We start from the raw sequence: 18,902 nt of genomic DNA, 5'->3' as shown, positions 1-18,902 counted from the left end.
AATATACTTAACATGAAATCGTCCGAAAATATAAAAATATCTCTGTTCTGGATCTTTATTTTGTTTCATGATTTCGAAAATTCGTTATTATTGATGTGTTTCTGGTAAATTTTAGCAATTATACGAGTCAATGAAAATGTCTTTACAATTAATTAACACATGTTTTAACTTTACATAAATTTTATGGTGACTTGGAATACATGATATATCATAAATCAGGGGCGCAACAACTAAATTTCCAAAGGGGGGTCAATATACCTTTTTATAAAGAATCATCGATCCCCCTATTGAAGGGAGAGGGGGGGGGGGGTCCGGGGGTCCTACCCTGGGAAAATTTGTATTTCAAGGTGGAAAATGGTGCTATTTAAGCAGTTTTATTATCTAAAAATTGATTACACAGCACTTTCTTTGCCCCCGTTTGCCCCCACTTCAAGGTTTCAGAGGGGGGGCAAAATACCCTTGCCCCCCCCCCTCTGTTGTTGCGCCCCTGCATGAAATAGTATTTTCATACTAAAGTTAAATATTTGTGATCCTGAATTTTGTGTATGAATTCTATATTGCGAGCTGAAATGTTGCAATTTTTTTTCTGTCTGGTTTTTTCAAGTAGAAAGATAACCAATTGCACCACAGATAAAAAAAAAGATTACGTTGGCCAAATAATTAGTCAACAACGATTCATAACCGAAATGTCTACAAATACAAAAGTAATGCTAATATCATATGGCTGCATTCTCGCCCGTTTGCATTAGATGGAATTCACGACCACCAAGTAAATCATGAATTGGATATACGCGGTATTCACTTAACCACGCGTCCATTGACGTAGGTACAGGTTGAGGTTATTGTTCTTAAGTTTTTCAATCGTTAGCCCATCTATACAGACAACTGCTACACGGGTAGCCTGCCACTTGTACCTGACAGCACGGAAAACCACGCGTCATGCAAGAACTCAAGGTCACGTCAGCATTCCGCGTGATCAATTTCGCAACACTCCATTGTCTCATTTCGAAACCATGCGCTACGTACTCAACAGGCCGATAGCAGAATGACTAGTGTAAGTGGAATGTTTATTTCTGGCAGTAAAAAAAAATTAAAAAATACTAGATCCATTACTTGAGACAAACAGAAGAACCCACCATTGTGTTGACTTATCAGCTGTGGAGAGACGAAAGCTGATTTCCAATGATGATGCGACCCAGTATGTTGCAACCATGGAGTCAGGAATTGTCAGCAGACGGTGTGCTGTGACGTGATTGAAGTCACTCTTTAACCTCACCGTCGCCATATTATTCCGCTCAAAACATTGCGGAAATGGTGTTTTATAATGTCAAATGATTGTTAATAAGCATTAATTAGAATCTTCGTCGTTAAAAACAGTCACTTTCATAAAAAAACAGTTAATTAAAACTGATTACACAATGCAATCACTACATTTCAGCCAATGTTTTGGTCGTCTAACCAACATGGCGCAACAATTAGCTGAAGAAAAGAAAATGGCCGCACAATATCATGTAATCATGCAGACGTTACCACCCGCAAGTTCCAACAATATTACCACACTGACCACATAGCCTGTTATGCTGGAGTAGTAAACGCTATGAGTTCCAGGCGACTGACTGTACATAGCTGTAATGCGTACTGTAATACGTACTGTAGCTGTAATGCACTGTAATTTATCTCCTGTCTCTAATCGTAATGGTAAATTTTTTTTTAATTTATACCAGTAATATGTATGTTGTAACAGATGAAGATTTCAGCACTCACATACATATATGTACGATATACAATACACATGAACATACATATACACCTAATACATCAGAACTCTTGAAATAAATCGTTTAAAAAAAACTGCTAGTTAAATAGAGAATGAAATAAAATGGTTATACTTAGGTTGACAACATGTCAGGAAAGTAAATCTTACAAAATGTTCTATTGTTTTAAAATTTTGGGTGGTTTGATTGTTATATTTTCGTTCGTATAAGTTTGTGGAACTGTCAGCCGGTCGACGAATATCTTGAGGACAAAAAGGGTCTGAAGGGGAAATGCGGAAGGGAATACGTATCAATAGCTGCCATATTGAAAATCTGTAAATTCAGCCAAATTATTTTAAAATGTTTATTTTTAATATTTAATAATTTTTTATTGGTTTACAGGCGCAGCATTACCGAAATGAGCATCAGAATTTTATTTTCGAAAGATGGTTGGACTTGTGTAGTGGTACCATTTTTATGGTTAGATATTATTCTGTTGAAAGGATGAAAAAAAGATAATGCAGATATTTCACACAACCCTCTAGTAAATGTGGTAAATTATCATGATGTTAAACAATAAACAATAGATGTTTGACCTGGGAAACAAACCCAATTCCCTTATAAGGCGAGGAGGCGGTGAAGGGAGTGAAATGGAAAGGGGAAAGGGAATAATATGATGAAGGAGGGGGGATGAAGGGTGTAACATTGAAAAAGTTCCATAAATGACTCGTTCTCCCTGCTTATTCACAACTAGCTGAATTACCAGGCGTTGCCCGGTCCAAACCACCCTTGGGAGCTGATTTTCGGGAAAACTCGTCCATAGTTGAAGGTCATGTAACGTAAGGAACATCACTGTCGAGTTTCAAGATTGTAGGACATTTACTTGAAGAAAAAAAAAGGGGGGGGGGGAAATTTTCATCTTTAACACCCCGCTAAGATGAAGAATGCTTTGGCAATGCGATAGCCATTGCCATGGAGACGAGTGAAGCATCAACAATGCAACACTCGTTGCCAAATATGATTTTCGACCAAAAAATTGGAATTTTTATCTCCTTCTGGAGATAAATTTGAAAAAAAAAAATTTATGTAACGTTATTTTAATTCTTTTGAAGAGTACTTTTACAAAATTGTATCATCGTTACTTTAATTTTTTTTTTTCGTACAAGCTTTACATACCCTTAGGGATGGGATTTAAAAAAAATCCTTCTTCAGTGCAATCCTGGGGTTCTCAAAAATATTTCCTTCAGACTTCAAATCTCTAGGTCCACCGGTATAGGCTGTGCACTGTCTGTCGGTCCGTCGCGGTACCGTTGTGCAGGTACAGGTGTAAGTGTAGCTAGAGCGACATTGTGTGGTACCACGGTGACACACACACGATAATTACGAATTTCTAAGATGGTGGCCAATATGTCATCATCGGCTTACTGGAGGCTGGTAGTAGATGAACTTAAGCCTCTTTTAGGACTTTCCACCATATTTATTGAAGTTATACTTCTAACGCGACTTCCAACAAGGTTGCGTTAAACGTTTAACGCTCCCATGGAGAATAACGCTACTTTGGAGAATTATTTGCATGCAATTAAAAACTATTTTTTAATGATGCCAAAGAAGTATAACTTCTCACGCGCGTACCTAAAGTACACGCACCCATTTTTTTTGTAATTAATATTTTTTATGTAAAACTAATATTTCTGTATCGATATAGTATCGAACGAGGACACGAATAGATCGAATCAATCGGTAAATTATATAAATTCGTGCGTGTGCGCTGTGTTTGCCAGTCCTGCCACCCGGTGCAGGAGGGCGCGCTCAACGTCCACGTGATCCCCCACTCGCACGACGACGTGGGCTGGCTCAAGACCCCGGAGGAGTACTACCTCGGGCGTAAGTGCAGCCCCCGCCCTGCTCTCTCTCTCATTCGCATATCAGCGACTGTGGAAGGGGCTGATATAAACTACCGCATGTTTATAGACCGGAAAAATTCGCAGATTCGTCTCGTGATAGTCTGAAATTCTTACACGTATACCTCAAAGCTGCTCTTGCTATCGGCTCACTGTTGGTCTGGGCGACTCTGGGCCAATGAGAAACCCCTCAACCGAAGAAGTGACGAATCTCGGGCAAACACCAGTTGAGACGACTCACAAGTCAGCAGCCAACGAACTGGCCGTTATTTGCCCCGAGTGTACAGAGGACCGTGTAGACTATCCTGGAGGTCATCGAAACCATGAATTTTTCAGGTCCCTATTTATGGGAAACTGTCTGTCTATTTTAAAGTTTTCTGCTTATTGGCTAGGGACCTGAAAAATTCGCGGTTTCGATGAACTACAGGATAGTCCACACAGTTTCTCTGTACACTCGGGCAAATAAATGCCAGTTCGTTTGGCTGCTGGCTTGTGAGTCGTCTCAACTGGTGTTTGCCCGAGATTCGTCACTTCTTCGGTTGAGGGGTTTCTCATTGGCCCAGAGTCGCCCAGACCAACAGTGAGCCAATAGCAATAGCAGCTTAAAGGTATACGTGTACGAATTTCAGACTATCGCGAAATGAATCTATGAATTTTTCCGGTCTCTACTTATTGCATGAACACTTGTTTGCTCACCATATTTTGGCCTATATGCACACAATAAACAGAAAACTTTAAAATATACAGAAAGTTTCCCATGAAATATATTACTGACGTTTACATTTATCAAACCTGTTCTGCTTTTACAAACGAAAGTTGTCTCGCCCCTCCCCCGGTTAAGGGCTTCTCAATAACAGCCCCCCCCCCCCCTTATAAGGGTCTATTCCCATGCATATATAGTCACACTTAGCTTTAAGTAACGTTAAGAATAAAACTGTGTTCTTCTTACTGTTAGACTCCTTTAGAGGTAACGTATATGACCTCGCCCTTACTCATGACATCATGCCTTTTTATATCTACTTTTATTCTTTCAGAGCGCAACTTCATTCACAATGCGAATGTTTCCGCCATACTGAATTCCGTTTTCGAAGCACTACAAGAAAACCCAGACAGAAGGTAAGATAACCCTCGCGTGAAATTCTATCTATATTTTTATCCAACCTCCATGTGCTCCTACACACAAATCATGATGATTCTTAGCCACCATTTTCGTTACTCCTTTGGAACAAAACTTCTACTTTGCCCATCTTTAACCCAACACAAAACTCCTCCTTCATCTATAAATTTTTTTGTACTCGCTATGCCTAAATTAAATATTATTTCCTTAACTTCTTCATCCTCAGATTGCAACTCCTCCAAATTTGTGAATCCTTGTGGCAACTCCCTTAATACATTACAAGTTTATAACTAACTACTGTCGCCATCACTTTGTTCCACAAATTCCTCGCAATCGAACATCCTGGATAAGGTGTCAGCAACCAAATTATCTGTTCCTTTTGTATGCTTAAAATCAATATTGAACTTAGTAAGCAGTGATCAGTGAGCAGCAAACGTGATCCGATGTCCAATCATTACAGGCTGGCATAAATGGAAAAAGAGCCATGGAAGTTGTTTCCAAATTTATCTTTTAATTTAAAAGACTGTAATCCAAAACCGAACGGTATTTACCCCAATTTTTTATTAACATTTAAAAAACCTGAGGACCATAATTAGATGTGGATGGAACAATCATATAATTTACCTTTAATCCTTTAACAACCTTATGAAATAGGGCCTACATACATTTGGGAAGGGGGGAGAACACATTAGTAAGATCTACATTTTACAGGATTGTCATCCATGCTGGTTATGCTATAAGGCATAATTGTACAATTTCCTATTTTCATAGTAATGACATCATATTTTACTCAACTTTTGAATTTGCTGAAACTAACTTTCTAATAGATGGTATTGTAGCCCTTCCATCCCCCCCCCCCCAACAAAAAAAAAACTTTCCTTTTTTTCCTTATTCATTTGCAACTCAATTGTAACCTTTTCATTAAATTATAATCTCAAAAATCCTTCTTTTGAATAAATGATAGCTTGATTTTCCCTAAAATAAAATCCAAAACAAACCTTAACTCTTAATTCAGGTTAGGAATTAATCAAAACTCTCGTGTCGAAGAGAAATGTTCTATTTTCAAATGTACACAAGCCTTTTTTGTTGTAGTATGTTATATTTTCATCCCTTTTCGTTAAAAAAAAAATCCAGATATTTCCTTTTTCTCACCAACTTAACCAGAATTTCTTGTTGCACGAAACTACAATTAGCTCCAGTGTCTATCAAACTCAAAACCTCCTTCCCATACATTCATACTCTAACACAAACTTTTTTTTGGGTAGCCTCATAATAGCTAAAGAATATTTGTTATTACAACTAGCCTTCATAACACACTTCCTGAATCTACATATTTTACTCACACTTACTGGCAAAATGAAATTTTGCACAAGAGTTCCTTATATAACGTAGGCGAGCACTAAGAAAGGATATTTTTGAAAATACTTCCCCTAAGAGAGTTAAATAAGGGATGAAAGTTTGTTTGGATGTTTGTCGTTTCTGAAGTTGTAAATATGGGAAATTGGTGTCCAGGCTTCTGTTTATAGATAATAAAACTCAGTTGTATCAGTGTTTTTTGGTTGATTCGTCAGAAACGAGGATGAAATACTTTTTCCATGGGGCACGGGCGAGAGATGAGTACGGAACAGGCATGGCCCCCACAAGGGTGGGGCCGGGTCGACCCCTGGGTCCAGGGTCCTGGCATGGAGGGGGTCATGCCCCCCACAAGGGTGGGGCTGGTGGACCCCTGGGTCCAGGGTCCTGGCATGGAGGGTGTCATGCCCCCCACAAGGGTGGGGCCGGGTGGACCCCTGGGTCCAGGGTCCTGGCATGGAGGGGGTCATGCCCCCCACAAGGGTGGGGCTGGGTGAACCCCTGGGTCCAGGGTCCTGGCATGGAGGGGGTCATGCCCCCCACAAGGGTGGGGCCGGGTGGACCCCTGGGTCCAGGGTCCTGGCATGGAGGGGGTCATGCCCCCCACAAGGGTGGGGCTGGGTGAACCCCTGATGGAACGAGGGGGGCCGTGGGAACGGGCGCAGTGACTGTGTGGCGCCGCCGGGGGCAGGTTCGTGCAGGTGGAGACGGCCTACCTGTGGATGTGGTGGCGGCAGCAGGACGCGCGGAGGCGGGCCGCCTACCGCCGCCTGGTGGAGGCGGGGCGCCTGCACGTGGCCGGGGGCGGCTGGACCATGAGCGACGAGGCCACCACCAGCTACCTCGCCATCATCGACAACTTCAGCTGGGGGCTCAGGTACCGCCGCCGACCCACACGCCGTCGAGAGACCTCAACAATGCCAAGTAGCTAAGCTTGCAGTTTTTTTTAAAGAATTAGAAAAAAAACGAAGGAATATTTCCAACATTATTTCAACGAAGGAATGACTCCAGCAGCAAGTTAAAACCTATAATGGACTCTCGCTAATGGAATCCTACGATAGTAACACAAGTATGGTTGTCACATTGGCCGATAGCACTTTAAAATTTGTTGCTTATAATATTGGTAAAGATTAAAATCCTCCACCTAACCAAACAAACTTTCCTTTTACTGTTAAATTATATATATATACACACACATACATACATATACACACACGAACACATACATATAGTTTTATTCTCGCCACCATTTCGTATTGCTCCTAATCGTCTTGCGACGAATTCGACCAATTACTTTCACCTTTGAAAGGTTTGTCTAGCCGCGCGGCTTTCTTCCACCCTCTTCCACCCTCTTCAGCATGAGGTGCGGCCAATGAGAGCACAGTTCAGGCACGCGTCGGCGAGTCCACCTGGGGAAAGGAAAGAAGCGTCCCGGATAACGCACGACGGCATGGAGATGAAACAGCAATAACCCAGTAGAGCGGGTACATCAGAGCCTTAAGGAGTGTAGTATACTACGTTAATATGCTTATTTTATTTCGTTATCTTGCATATCATTTGTATTAATTCAATACATAACCATATTTCATTGTTTATTAAACATTGTTCTTCAAAACACGTCCTATTTTAATGTTTTTTATTATGAACTTCAAGGAAATTTTTTTTAAGTAAGTCCGTGAAACCATGTTGTGGACAGTTATGGACTATCGGTTTCGTGTATGGACGTTGTCTTATAACTCTTTATTTTTGATACCAAACTAATCAAATCAATAAAAATTTAGTTTATCTATAACCATACAAAAATTATTTTTTTTCAGGGGTTTTGATATACCTAATTTTTTTTTTAATCTATGAATGATCTATAAAAAATTTAGCTTTTAAGAACAGGCTACATATAAAAGGTATAATCGAAAGATGTATACATGCTAGGACATGACATAAATATTTACCTTTAAAAACATAGAAACGAATAATTAATGACTTTTTTTGGAAGAAAAAAAAAGATTTTATAAGCAATCAGATACGGTTATGTTCAGGGGCGCAACAACTAAATTTCCAAAAGGGGGGAGGGGCAATATACCTTTTTATAAAGAATCATCGATCTCCCCTATTGAAACGGGGGGTCCGGGGGTACTCCTCCGGGAAAATTTGTATTTCAAGGTGGAAAATGGTGCTATTTAAGCAGTTTTATTATCTAAAAATTGATTTAACGGCACTTTCTTTGCCACCGTTTGCCCCCTCCCTGTTGTTGCACCCCTGGTTATGTTAACCAAACCAGAAGAACCACCGGAGGGAACAGGAAGGCTGCTCGCACTGCGCAGGCGCCTGAACGACAGCCTGGGCCCGTGCGGAGTGCCGCGGGTCGGCTGGCAGATAGACTCCTTCGGCCACTCCCGCCAGACCGCCGCCATGTTGGCGCTCATGGGCTTCGACGGCCTCGTGCTCAACCGCATCGACTACCGCGACAAGCTGGCCCGCGAGACGGCGCGCGGCATGGAGTTCCTGTGGGGCGCCGGCGACCAGGGTGAGCCGTGTGCCTCCTCCTGGGCGACCGTCAGTCGCTATACCTCCTCCTGGGTGGGCGTAAGTCCATGTACCTCCTCCTGGGTGACAGTCAGTCCATATACCTACCTCCTCCTGGGTGGTCGACAGTCCACATACCTCCTCCTGGGTGGTCGTCTGTCGATATACCTCCTCCTGGGTGGTCGTCTGTCGATATACCTCCTCCTGGGTGGTCGTCTGTCGATATACCTCCTCCTGGGCGACCGTCAGTCCATATACCTCCTCCTGGGTGGGCGTAAGTCCATGTACCTCCTCCTGGGTGACAGTCAGTCCATATACCTACCTCCTCCTGGGTGGTCGACAGTCCACATACCTCCTCCTGGGTGGTCGTCTGTCGATATACCTCCTCCTGGGTGGTCGTCTGTCGATATACCTCCTCCTGGGTGGTCGTCTGTCGATATACCTCCTCCTGGGTGGTCGTCTGTCGATATACCTCCTCCTGGGTGGTCGTCTGTCGATATACCTCCTCCTGGGTGGTCGTCTGTCGATATACCTCCTCCTGGGTGGTCGTCTGTCGATATACCTCCTCCTGGGTGGTCGTCTGTCGATATACCTCCTCCTGGGTGGTCGTATGTCGATATATATAAACATTTGTTATGATGTTCTTCCTGGATTTTTAAACTTCTTAAACACTATTTACAAAAAAAAATATTTCAAACGCGACATTCATATCAACATTAATTGTATTTATTTCATCTTTTATAACCGTCGTTACCACAACGCCGAAATACCACAACGCCGAATACCATAAAGCCAAATGCCAAATTGACCGCAAAGCCAACAGCTAGAAAACTGCTGTGTACCATAACGCCGAAAAATGTTGCTGTGGTGAAGGGGGGGGGGGGTGTCACAGGAGCAAAATTGAATAACATTTGAATGAATTTGTGTGCTATCCTTACCTCACCTAACCTTTGTGGCAGTCCTGCAATGACATTTTTCGGCGTTGTGGTTCACAGCAGTTTTCTAGCTGTCGGCGTTACGGTCAATTTGGCATTCGGCGTTATGATTTTCGGCGTTATTGTACGTTCGGCGTTGTGGTATTTCGGCGTTGTGGTGCGTCCCCGCTGCGCTGTTGAAGATGGGAGAGGTCGGGAGGTGAAGGACGCGCAGGGCCGGTGCAAGGTAAATTGGCGCCCTAGGCGAAAAACCTTAATGCCCCCCCCCCCCCCCCACACCCTCTAACGCCGGACACCCCAAAAAAATTTTTTCCTTGCCTCAAAATACATTACGTAAGCCTAAGATCTTGTCAACAATCAAATGTAAGCAGGCTTGTGTTTTTTTGTTTTTTTTACTTTTTTACTTATTACAAATCATAAATAGGTGACCGTGGACTTTAAATAATTACTTATATCAACATAAACATTCCAAACTGTTACAAAAATCCATTTTCATCTAGTTTTCAATAATCGTTAAACATATTATATGAGCTGTTATGTGTCGTGCTGCGCCGCCCCCAGCTACTTGGCGCCCTGGGCAGTTGCCTAGTTCGCCTGTGTGGACGCGCCAGCCCTGAGGACGCGGTGCGCGTGTTGCAGGCCGGGCGGAGGGTCAACAGGGGGCGGAGGGGCAACAGGGGGCGGAGGAGCTGTTCTCCACGGTGCTGTGGGACCACTACCACCCGCCGCCCCGCTGCTGCTGGGACCCTCTGTGCTCAGACCCGGACATCGGCGACTGGAACGCCGAGGCCGTGGTAGCGCCATTGTCCCCAGTGGTTCCGTTGTACAGCTCACCGTAGACACCGGAAAAATTCGCGAATTCATTTCTCGCGATAGGCTAAAAATACAAATAGTTATACCTAGGGACCGGAAAAATTCGCGGGTTCAATGACATCTAGGATGAACTCCATAGTTACACGTACACTCGGTCAAATGTCACCCACTCATTGGCTGCCGTCTTGTGAGACGTCCCAAAGTAGCAGCCTGTGATTCGTATAAAGCTTTGGTTTCGTGTTTCTAATTGGCCCAGAGTCATCCAGGTGAGTTGTGAGCCAATAGCAGAGGCAGTACTGAGGTATAACTATAATTTATTTTAGCCTATCGCGAAATGAATTCGCGAATTTTTCCGGTCTCTAGCTATTGGCTCACAGCTCACCTGGATGATGCTGGGCCGATGAGAAACGCCCCGACCAAAGCTTTATACGAATCACAGGCTGCTACGTAGGGACGTCTCACAAGACAGCAGCCAATGAGTGGGTGGCATTTGACCGGGTGTACGTAGAACTATGGAGTTCATCCTAGAGGTCATTGAACACGCGAATTTTTCCTGTCCCTATAGGTAAAGATAACTGCCGGTGCTCGACTGACATGCCTACCCGGGCACACACACACACGGTGCGCAGAGCTTCAGGAAAAACAACGCGATTACAAAACTAATTATATCCGAGTTGGGGTCTGCTTACGGAAAAGCATTTAAGAGTTCACTGAGGGCCGAAAAGTACTTTTGATTTCGGATGACGTTTTTAAACTGTATTTTTAGAAGAGTTAAAATGGCTAAAACACGTGTTTTCAGAGTAATTTTTAGACGTAAAACAACCAGTACAGATTCTTGAAAGCACTTAAGGGACTTGCATTACACCTTTATCTTAATTTCCCCGCAATATAATGTTACGGTCACCGCTCAAATTTCACAGTTATCCTGTGACGACTAGAAGACCGCGTGTCAGTTCAGAGCCTTGCGCTTAGAGGCGATACCGCGCTTGTAATACCAGCGAGCGTCGCGCTTATCATCCCGCCTCAATAACACACATACACCACTGACGAGGCTCATGTTTTCATTCAACAACGTGGTTATCCACCTGACTTCGACGTTAACTCCAATTACTGAATGTTACAGTTTCCTTACACCAGTTACAATGGTCGTTTAAGTGGTAGGTTTTAATATTAAACAAATGCGATAACATTAATAGGGCCTCAATTTATTTCGCGGATTCATCCCACCACAGGATGGACTCAAACTGCCTGTGCATAATCAAGCCTTTTCAGAGTGCTCAAAGGTCACGTCTAGGGACCTGAAAAATTCGCGGTTTCTTTGACCTTCAAGATAGTCTACACGGTCTTCTCTGTACACTCAGGCAAATAGCGCCAGTTCGTTGGCTGCCGACTTGTGAGTCGTCTCAACTGGTTTGCCCGAGATTCATCACTTCTTTGGTTGAGGGTTTCTCACTGGCCCAGAGTCGCCCAGACGAGCAGTGAGCCAATAGCAAGAGCAGCTTAAAGGTATAAGTGTATGAATTTCAGACTATCGCGAAATGAATCTGCGAATTTTTACGGTCTCTGGTCACGTCCTTTGGCGGGTCGCACGTGATTGGGTGAACAATTCTTCTCTTTGATTACAACTGTCTCAGGGTCGTCAAGAACACTGTAGTCCAATCACGAACATGAAGCAGATGTATAGGTGCTTCAAATATACTTTGGTAGCCAGTGAATCAGAGAGATATTGGGGGCTCCAGCAATGAGTAGAGACCAGAAAAATTCGCGATTTCGCTGACCTATAGGATAGACTCCATGAACCTTTATGCATTCGGGAAAATTACAACTGCTCATAGGCTACTGACTCGAGACACCTGTTAACTGTGATGCTCGTGGTTCGATACTTCTTCTGTTGAAGTTTTTGTCATTGGCTCAGAGTCCTTCAGGTAAACTGTGCCCCAATCACTGAAGCAGCAGAAGGGCAGACTGTTTGGATTCCAGCCTGTCGCGAAATGAATCCGCGAATTTTTCAGGTCTCTAGCCATGAGCGTAGTTTCAAGACTTGTATCGTGCTCTTGTGTTATCAGTAGAGACCGGAAAAATTCGCGGATTCATTTCGCGGTAGGCTAGACTCCAAACTCGTACACCTTTATGCTGAGTCAGTGATTGGACCACCGCTTATCTGAAGGACTCTAAGCCAATGAAAAACCTTTAACAAAAGAAGTATAAAATCACAAGCATCCCAAGTAACGCGTGTCACGAGTCAGTAGCCAATGAGCAGGTGCAATTTATCCCAGTACATAGAGGATCGTGGAGTCTATCCTAGAGGTCATTGAAACAGCGAATTTTTCCAGTCTCTAGTGATCAGCCAACCCCCGGGGAGGGGCAGGGGGTACGAAGTCCAAGCCGTGCGTGCCGAGGGCTAGAAGGAGGTGGGTTTGGATCCCCAGTTGTCACCACGGACTGGACGAGACGATTACGCGTGTGAACGCATGACACAATAAGCAGCGAATGGAAAGATTTGTTTGCCTGAACAACATATTTAAAATTCAAATTCACAATTTAAAAAAATTTTAGTCTGCAAAGTCGGTTTACGGACGATAGTTTAACGTGACGTCATAACAAAACATCGATGAAATGATTGCATACTTTATGAATAAAACTGAATCATTTTTATTTTAATAATAAAAGAATAAATACTCGAAATTATACTAGTAATCAGATTTTTAAAATGCAAGAATAATTAACCTTTGTTGCCGAAATTGTTGTTGTAATAAGCAGTGAACACGACATTAATTTTTCACTTCACTTCATAAACAGTCGAGTGGAAGACAGATAGATGCGGCGCCAGCGTACAATGAGCGTAACGGGACACAGCGTAATGGGACAATGTGCGTAACGGGACACTTTTTCGTGCGTGCAGCCGGCGTTCATCTATTTATTTGACGTTGTCACGTCAAAAAAAAAAAATTGCGAGAGAGTCTCCCAGTACTCGCCAGAGATGTGTGACATCTAACGAGCAAGTAGCTTGGCTTCTGGGTTGTAGCCTGCGTCCTCGGCGAAATAATTCACCGACGGTTTCGGTCGACATTGCAGTCGCCATCAGTAGCGGATCCAGAGAGGGGGCTAAGGGACTCAAGCCCCCTCCGAAAGCATCTGGGTCCACTATTGTTTTAGTGTTTGCCTTGATAAAGCCTAGCCTCAGCTGGGTCAAGCCCCTCCCAAACCAAAATCCTGGATCCGCCACTGGTCGCCATCACCAGGGAGCAGTTAGTTACCTGTTCCTTCCTGAGAAGTCGCTGCGGACTTGAGAGCGGTCCGTGTGTCCTCAGGTGGAGTCCTTCCTGGACTACGTGAAGGAGCAGGCGCGCTACTTCGCCACCAACCACGTGATGGTCACCATGGGCAACGACTTCACGTACATGGACGCCCGCCGCTACTACCGCAACATCGACAAGCTCGTCCTGTGAGCAGTCAGTTCCGCCTTGCGGCCTTCCTCTTGCGTCACACACGAATACGCAGGGACCTGAAAAATTCGCGGGTTTAGATGACCTCCAGGATAGTCTACACGGTCCTCTGTACACTCGGGGCAAATAACGGCCAGTTCGTTGGCTGCTGACTTGTGAGTCGTCTCAACTGGTTTGCCCGAGATTCGTCACTTCTTTGGTTGAGGGGTTTCTCATTGGACCGGAGTTGCCCAGATGAACAGTGAGCCAATAGCAAGAGCAGCTTAAAGGTATGTGTGTATGAATTTCAGACTATCGCGAAATGAATCTGCGAATTTCTCCGGTCCACTTATAAGTAGGGCCATGCATATTTCGCGAAAATATTTCGAGCCTTGTTATAAATTAAAACAGTGCAAGCATCGTCTGTGTTTCGTGATTGGGTGAATGTCTTCCAGGTACATTTCGATTGTTAAAAAAACCAATATCAGTAATTCAGTGCGGAAGCGAACGCGTCCTGAGTGGCTCGGTCAAAAAAAGGCAACGACTTCTCTCGCAGACAGCCGCCAATCACAAGGAAGGAACCTCTGGTGCAGGTATACCTTTGTTGCAGTGTAAATAGATGTTCAGATATATTCGCGAAAAATGCCTGCCCCCTACTTATAAGTAGAGACCGGAAAAATTCGCAGATTCATTTCGCGATAGTCTGAAATTCATACACGTATACCTTTAAGCTGCTCTTGCTATTGACTCACTGTTCGTCTGGGCGACTCTGGGCCAATGAGAAAACCCTCAAACCAAAGAAGTAACGAATCACGGGCAATACCAGTTGAGACGACTCACAGGTCAGCAGCCAACGAACTGGCCGTTATTTGCCCGAGTGTACAGAGGACCGAGTAGACTATCCTGGAGGTTATCGAAACCGGGATTTTTTCAGGTTGCTAGTTATAAGACAGTGAAGTTCGCCGGCTGTAGGTGTCTTGCTGACGGTTTTTGGAGGTTTTTTCCACCCGCCGGTTCGTCCGCGGAGAGTCGAGGCTCGGAGAGGTCTCGAAGGACGGACGCGGGAGCAGCTGCAGACTTGGAGTAACAGGCGATTTGCCTAAAGGCGGTTTGCCTAAACATGAATTCGTTACGGCGATTTGCCTAAAGTCATTTCGCCTAAATGCATTTTGCCTAACGTCGAATTGATAACGGCTATTTGTCTAAAGGCGATTTGTATAACGGCGTTTCCCTAACGGATTTCTGTAAGACGGCGATTTACCTAACAGCGTTTTCCCTAACTCCGATTTGCCAAACGGCGTTTTGCCTAACGGCGATTTTCCTAAAGACGTTTTACCTAACGGCGATTTGCCTAAAATTAGGCAAAACGCCTTCAATAAAATCGACACATGCCCCAGACCTGCAGACACGTGTGTCCCCCGGGCCGGCAGGCTGGTGAACGCCCGCCAGGAGGGAGTGCGCGCCGTCTACTCGACCCCAGACTGCTACGTGAAGGCGGTCCACGACGCCTCGCCCCAACTGCCCGCGCACTCCGGTGACTTCTTCCCGTACGCCAGCGCCGAGGACCAGTACTGGACCGGCTTCTACTCGTCCCGCCCCTCGCTCAAGTACCTCGAGCGCCTGGCCGGCGGCTTCCTGCAGGTGCGCCAACACAACAACAACCAATCATTAGTAGGGACACCGGTATTTCGCGATTTAATTTCATGTCAAGGTATTTCACAAAACACTGTAGCTTTTTCTAAGAGTCATGGCAAATTGTGAGGGTGCAGCAGCACGGTGACCACATTCTCATTGGCCCCGTTAAGAGCGGGACGACACCTCTCACCGACCTCAGCCAAATAACCACCGGAGAAAAGCTACAGTATTTAGTATAATACCTTGACACGAAATGTATTCGCGAAATACAGGTGTCCCTACCAATCATTAATCATGTCCGTGTGCTTCCACTAACTAGAGACCGGAAAAATTCGCGAATTCATTTCGCGATAGGCTAAAATACAAATAGTTATACCTCAGTGCTGCCTCTGCTATTGGCTCACAACTCACCTGGATGACTCTGAGCCAATGAGAAACACCCCACCAAAGCTGTATCGAATCACAGGCTGCTACGTTGGGACGTCTCACAAGACAGCAACCAATGAGTGGGTGACATTTGACTGAGTGTAGGTTGAACTATGGATTTCATCCTACAGGTAATTGAACACGCGAATTTTTCCGGTCCCTATCATTAGAGACCGGAAAAACTCGCGGTTTAGATGGACTTCAGGATAGACTTCACATTCCCCTGTACACTTGGGCAAATAACGCAAGTTCACTGGCTTACGACTTGTAAGTCGTCTCAGCTGGTGTTTTAGGTGATTCGATCCTTCTTTGGGAGAGTTTATAACTGGTTGAGATTTGTCAAAATGTACAGTAAGCCAATAGCAAAATCATGTTTGAATTCTAGCATATCGCCGAATGAATCTGCGAATTTTTCCTGTCTCTACGAATCATTAATAATGTTCGCGGGCTTTCACAAACCATTGTCTGAAGAAGCCGGCAACCACGTCCTCGGCGAAATAATTCACCGAAGTTTCGGTCGACATTGCAGTCGCCATCATCAGGGAGCAGTTACCCACCCAGTTGGATGGGTAAAAATCTTGTGAGTTCGCATCACCGACATGCTGTAATAGCAGAAAGTGAAGTTAATTTTACCACGTCAATACATGACCTAGGTCTGACATCACTGGTAAGTCATACCTAGGTAATGAATTTTTACGTAATTTTACATACCACTGACATCTCATGTGACAAAAAAAAAATTACGTAAGGCTAAATTATATCATGCTGACATCGTACTGATATAATACCAAAATCATTTTCTTACGTACATTTGAAGTAGAAATGATGTCATATTACACATTTAAAAACAAAGTTTCAAGTTTTCACTTCTGTTGACAGTCCCCATGTAACGGGCGCATATAGGTAGAGACCGGAAAAATTCGCGGGTTCATTTCGCGACACGCTGAAATGCAAATAACTACACCTTCGTGCATCTTCTGCTATTGGTTCACCGTTGACCTGGAGGCCTGAACGCCGACTACAGACCCTCAGTCGAAGCAGTATGGAATCACGAGTCTCCCAGTTGAGACGCCTCACGAGTCGGCAGCCAATGAACAGGTGACGTTTGCAGAGGCTCGTGGGAGTCCATCCTGGAGGTCGTTGAATACGCGAATTTTTGCCAGACCCTGCGTATAGGTACCCGCACGGATATCAGTTTGTTATCTGGGTGAAGATTGTCGGACTGTGCGCTGCGCAGGTGTGCAAGCAGCTGGCAGCGCTGGGAGACGCGGGAGGAGGGGGGGAGCTGGACGCGCTGCGCGAGGCCATGGGCGTGATGCAGCACCACGATGCCATCACGGGCACCGCGCGGCGCCGCGTGGCCGCCGACTACAAGGCGCGCCTCATGGCCGCCGCACGAGCCGCCTCTGGCGTCGCCCGCCGCAACCTCAAGTACGTGTGCACACACACACACACTCTCTCTCTCTCTAGGGCAGAGCTGGAGTCGGAGAGCCGCCATCTTGGGTCCAACCACTCTAAGGGAGAGCTGACAGAGACATATCGAGGGGAGATTCGTGTGGGGTGGGTACCAACCACTTCCTGGATTTAAAGGAAAAAATATATACAGAACGAGAAAATTACAGCAACTTACCTACATAAGGTTACACAAAGATTATTTTATAAAATTTATTGTTACTCACAGTGGGTAACATTATTGTTCTTTCCCGTCCCTTTTATAGGCTGACATGCCTTATATGTATAGTATTTCCAAGAAGTTACTATAACCATGGCTATCATTTTCAACTCGACGTCATATTTAAATAACATGCACGACTTTTCTTAAACGAAACCTGGGACCTCACGGTCAGCCGAGGACATCAACACGCTACCAGCTCAGCAGGCTGGTAGCTCGTCACGGACGGCAGTGTTTGAGAGTGTGTGCACAGCCGGCTGCTGGGAGCGGGGAGTGAGGCGCCCCTGGACTCGTGCCTGCTGCTCAACGAGTCCCGCTGCGAGCTGTCCGAGGCGTGGAGCCGCGGCGAGGCGGGGCAGGACCTGGTGGTGGCGGTCTACAACCCGCTCAGCCGCGCCGTTGCGCACCACGTGAGGCTGCCCGTCGCCGGCCCGGTCGCCTGCCGCGTCGTCGGCCCTGACGGTGGGTACCCACCCTCTCCCTTCCCTTCCCCACCCATACCTACCCTCTCCCCTGCCTTCCCCACACGTACCTACCACCTTACCTCCCTACCCCGCCAGTACCTACCCTCTCCCCTCCCTTCCCCACCCGTACCTACCACCTTACCTCCCTACCCCGCCAGTACCTACCCTCTCCCCTGCCTTCCCCACCCATACCTACCCTCTTCCCTCCCTACCCCGCCCGTACCTACCCTCTCCCCTGCCTTCCTCGCTGTACCTACCCTATCCCCTGCCTTCCCCACCCGTACCTACCCTTCCCCTCCCTTCCCCCCCGTACCTACCCTCTCCCTTGCCTTCCCCTCCCATACCTACCCTCTCCCCTCCCTTCCCCACCCGTAACCAACCCTCTCCCCTCCCTACCTCACCCGTACCTACTCTCTTCCCACCCTTCCCCATCCGTACCTACCCTCTCCCCTCCCCCCCACCCGTACCAACCGTCTCCCCTCCCTTCCTCACCATACCTACCCGCTTCCCTCCCTTTTCCTACCGTATCTACCCTCTCTCTTCCCTTCCTCTTCCGTACCTACCCTCTCCCCTCCCTCCAACTCGTACCAAACCTCTCCCCTCCCTTCCCCACCCTTCCCTGTCCACCGCTTCCACATTGCTAAGGGGGAAGGCATTTTCCGCGATAAAAAAGGGGGTTGTCTGTAAAGTCGGTCTACGAAAGATAATTTTACGTGATAACTAGGGACCTGAAAAATTCGCGGTTTCTGAAAAATTCGCGGTTTCGAAGACCTCCAGGATAGTCTACACAGTCCTCTGTACACTCGGGAAAATAACGTCAGTTCGTTGGCTGCTGACTTGTGAGTCGTCTCAACTGGTATTGCCCGTGATACGTCACTTCTTTA

At 45.6% G+C, this 18,902-nt stretch overlaps 1 protein-coding gene across 4 annotated transcripts in view; it reads left to right on the top strand.

Moving 5' to 3' along the window:
* Positions 1-18,902, top strand: part of LOC134539861 (lysosomal alpha-mannosidase-like) — a 30,565-nt gene that overhangs the window by 1,634 nt on the left and 10,029 nt on the right. For 3 of the 4 annotated variants that reach the window (XM_063382193.1, XM_063382194.1, XM_063382197.1), the window contains exons 2-10: positions 3,536-3,638; positions 4,690-4,771; positions 6,817-7,002; positions 8,447-8,649; positions 10,223-10,377; positions 13,708-13,841; positions 15,252-15,462; positions 17,120-17,313; positions 17,808-18,016. In XM_063382193.1, the coding sequence (XP_063238263.1) occupies positions 3,536-3,638; positions 4,690-4,771; positions 6,817-7,002; positions 8,447-8,649; positions 10,223-10,377; positions 13,708-13,841; positions 15,252-15,462; positions 17,120-17,313; positions 17,808-18,016 (1,477 nt within the window). The remainder of the gene's footprint in view (positions 1-3,535; positions 3,639-4,689; positions 4,772-6,816; positions 7,003-8,446; positions 8,650-10,222; positions 10,378-13,707; positions 13,842-15,251; positions 15,463-17,119; positions 17,314-17,807; positions 18,017-18,902) is intronic. The other variant, XM_063382196.1, reaches the window with a different exon arrangement.

The sequence above is a fragment of the Bacillus rossius genome, chromosome 16 (genome assembly GCF_032445375.1).
Source record: "Bacillus rossius redtenbacheri isolate Brsri chromosome 16, Brsri_v3, whole genome shotgun sequence".
Taxonomy (NCBI): Eukaryota; Metazoa; Arthropoda; class Insecta; order Phasmatodea; family Bacillidae; genus Bacillus; species Bacillus rossius.
Note: the sequence above shows the minus strand (reverse complement) of the source record. Positions and strands in the feature narration are given on the sequence as shown.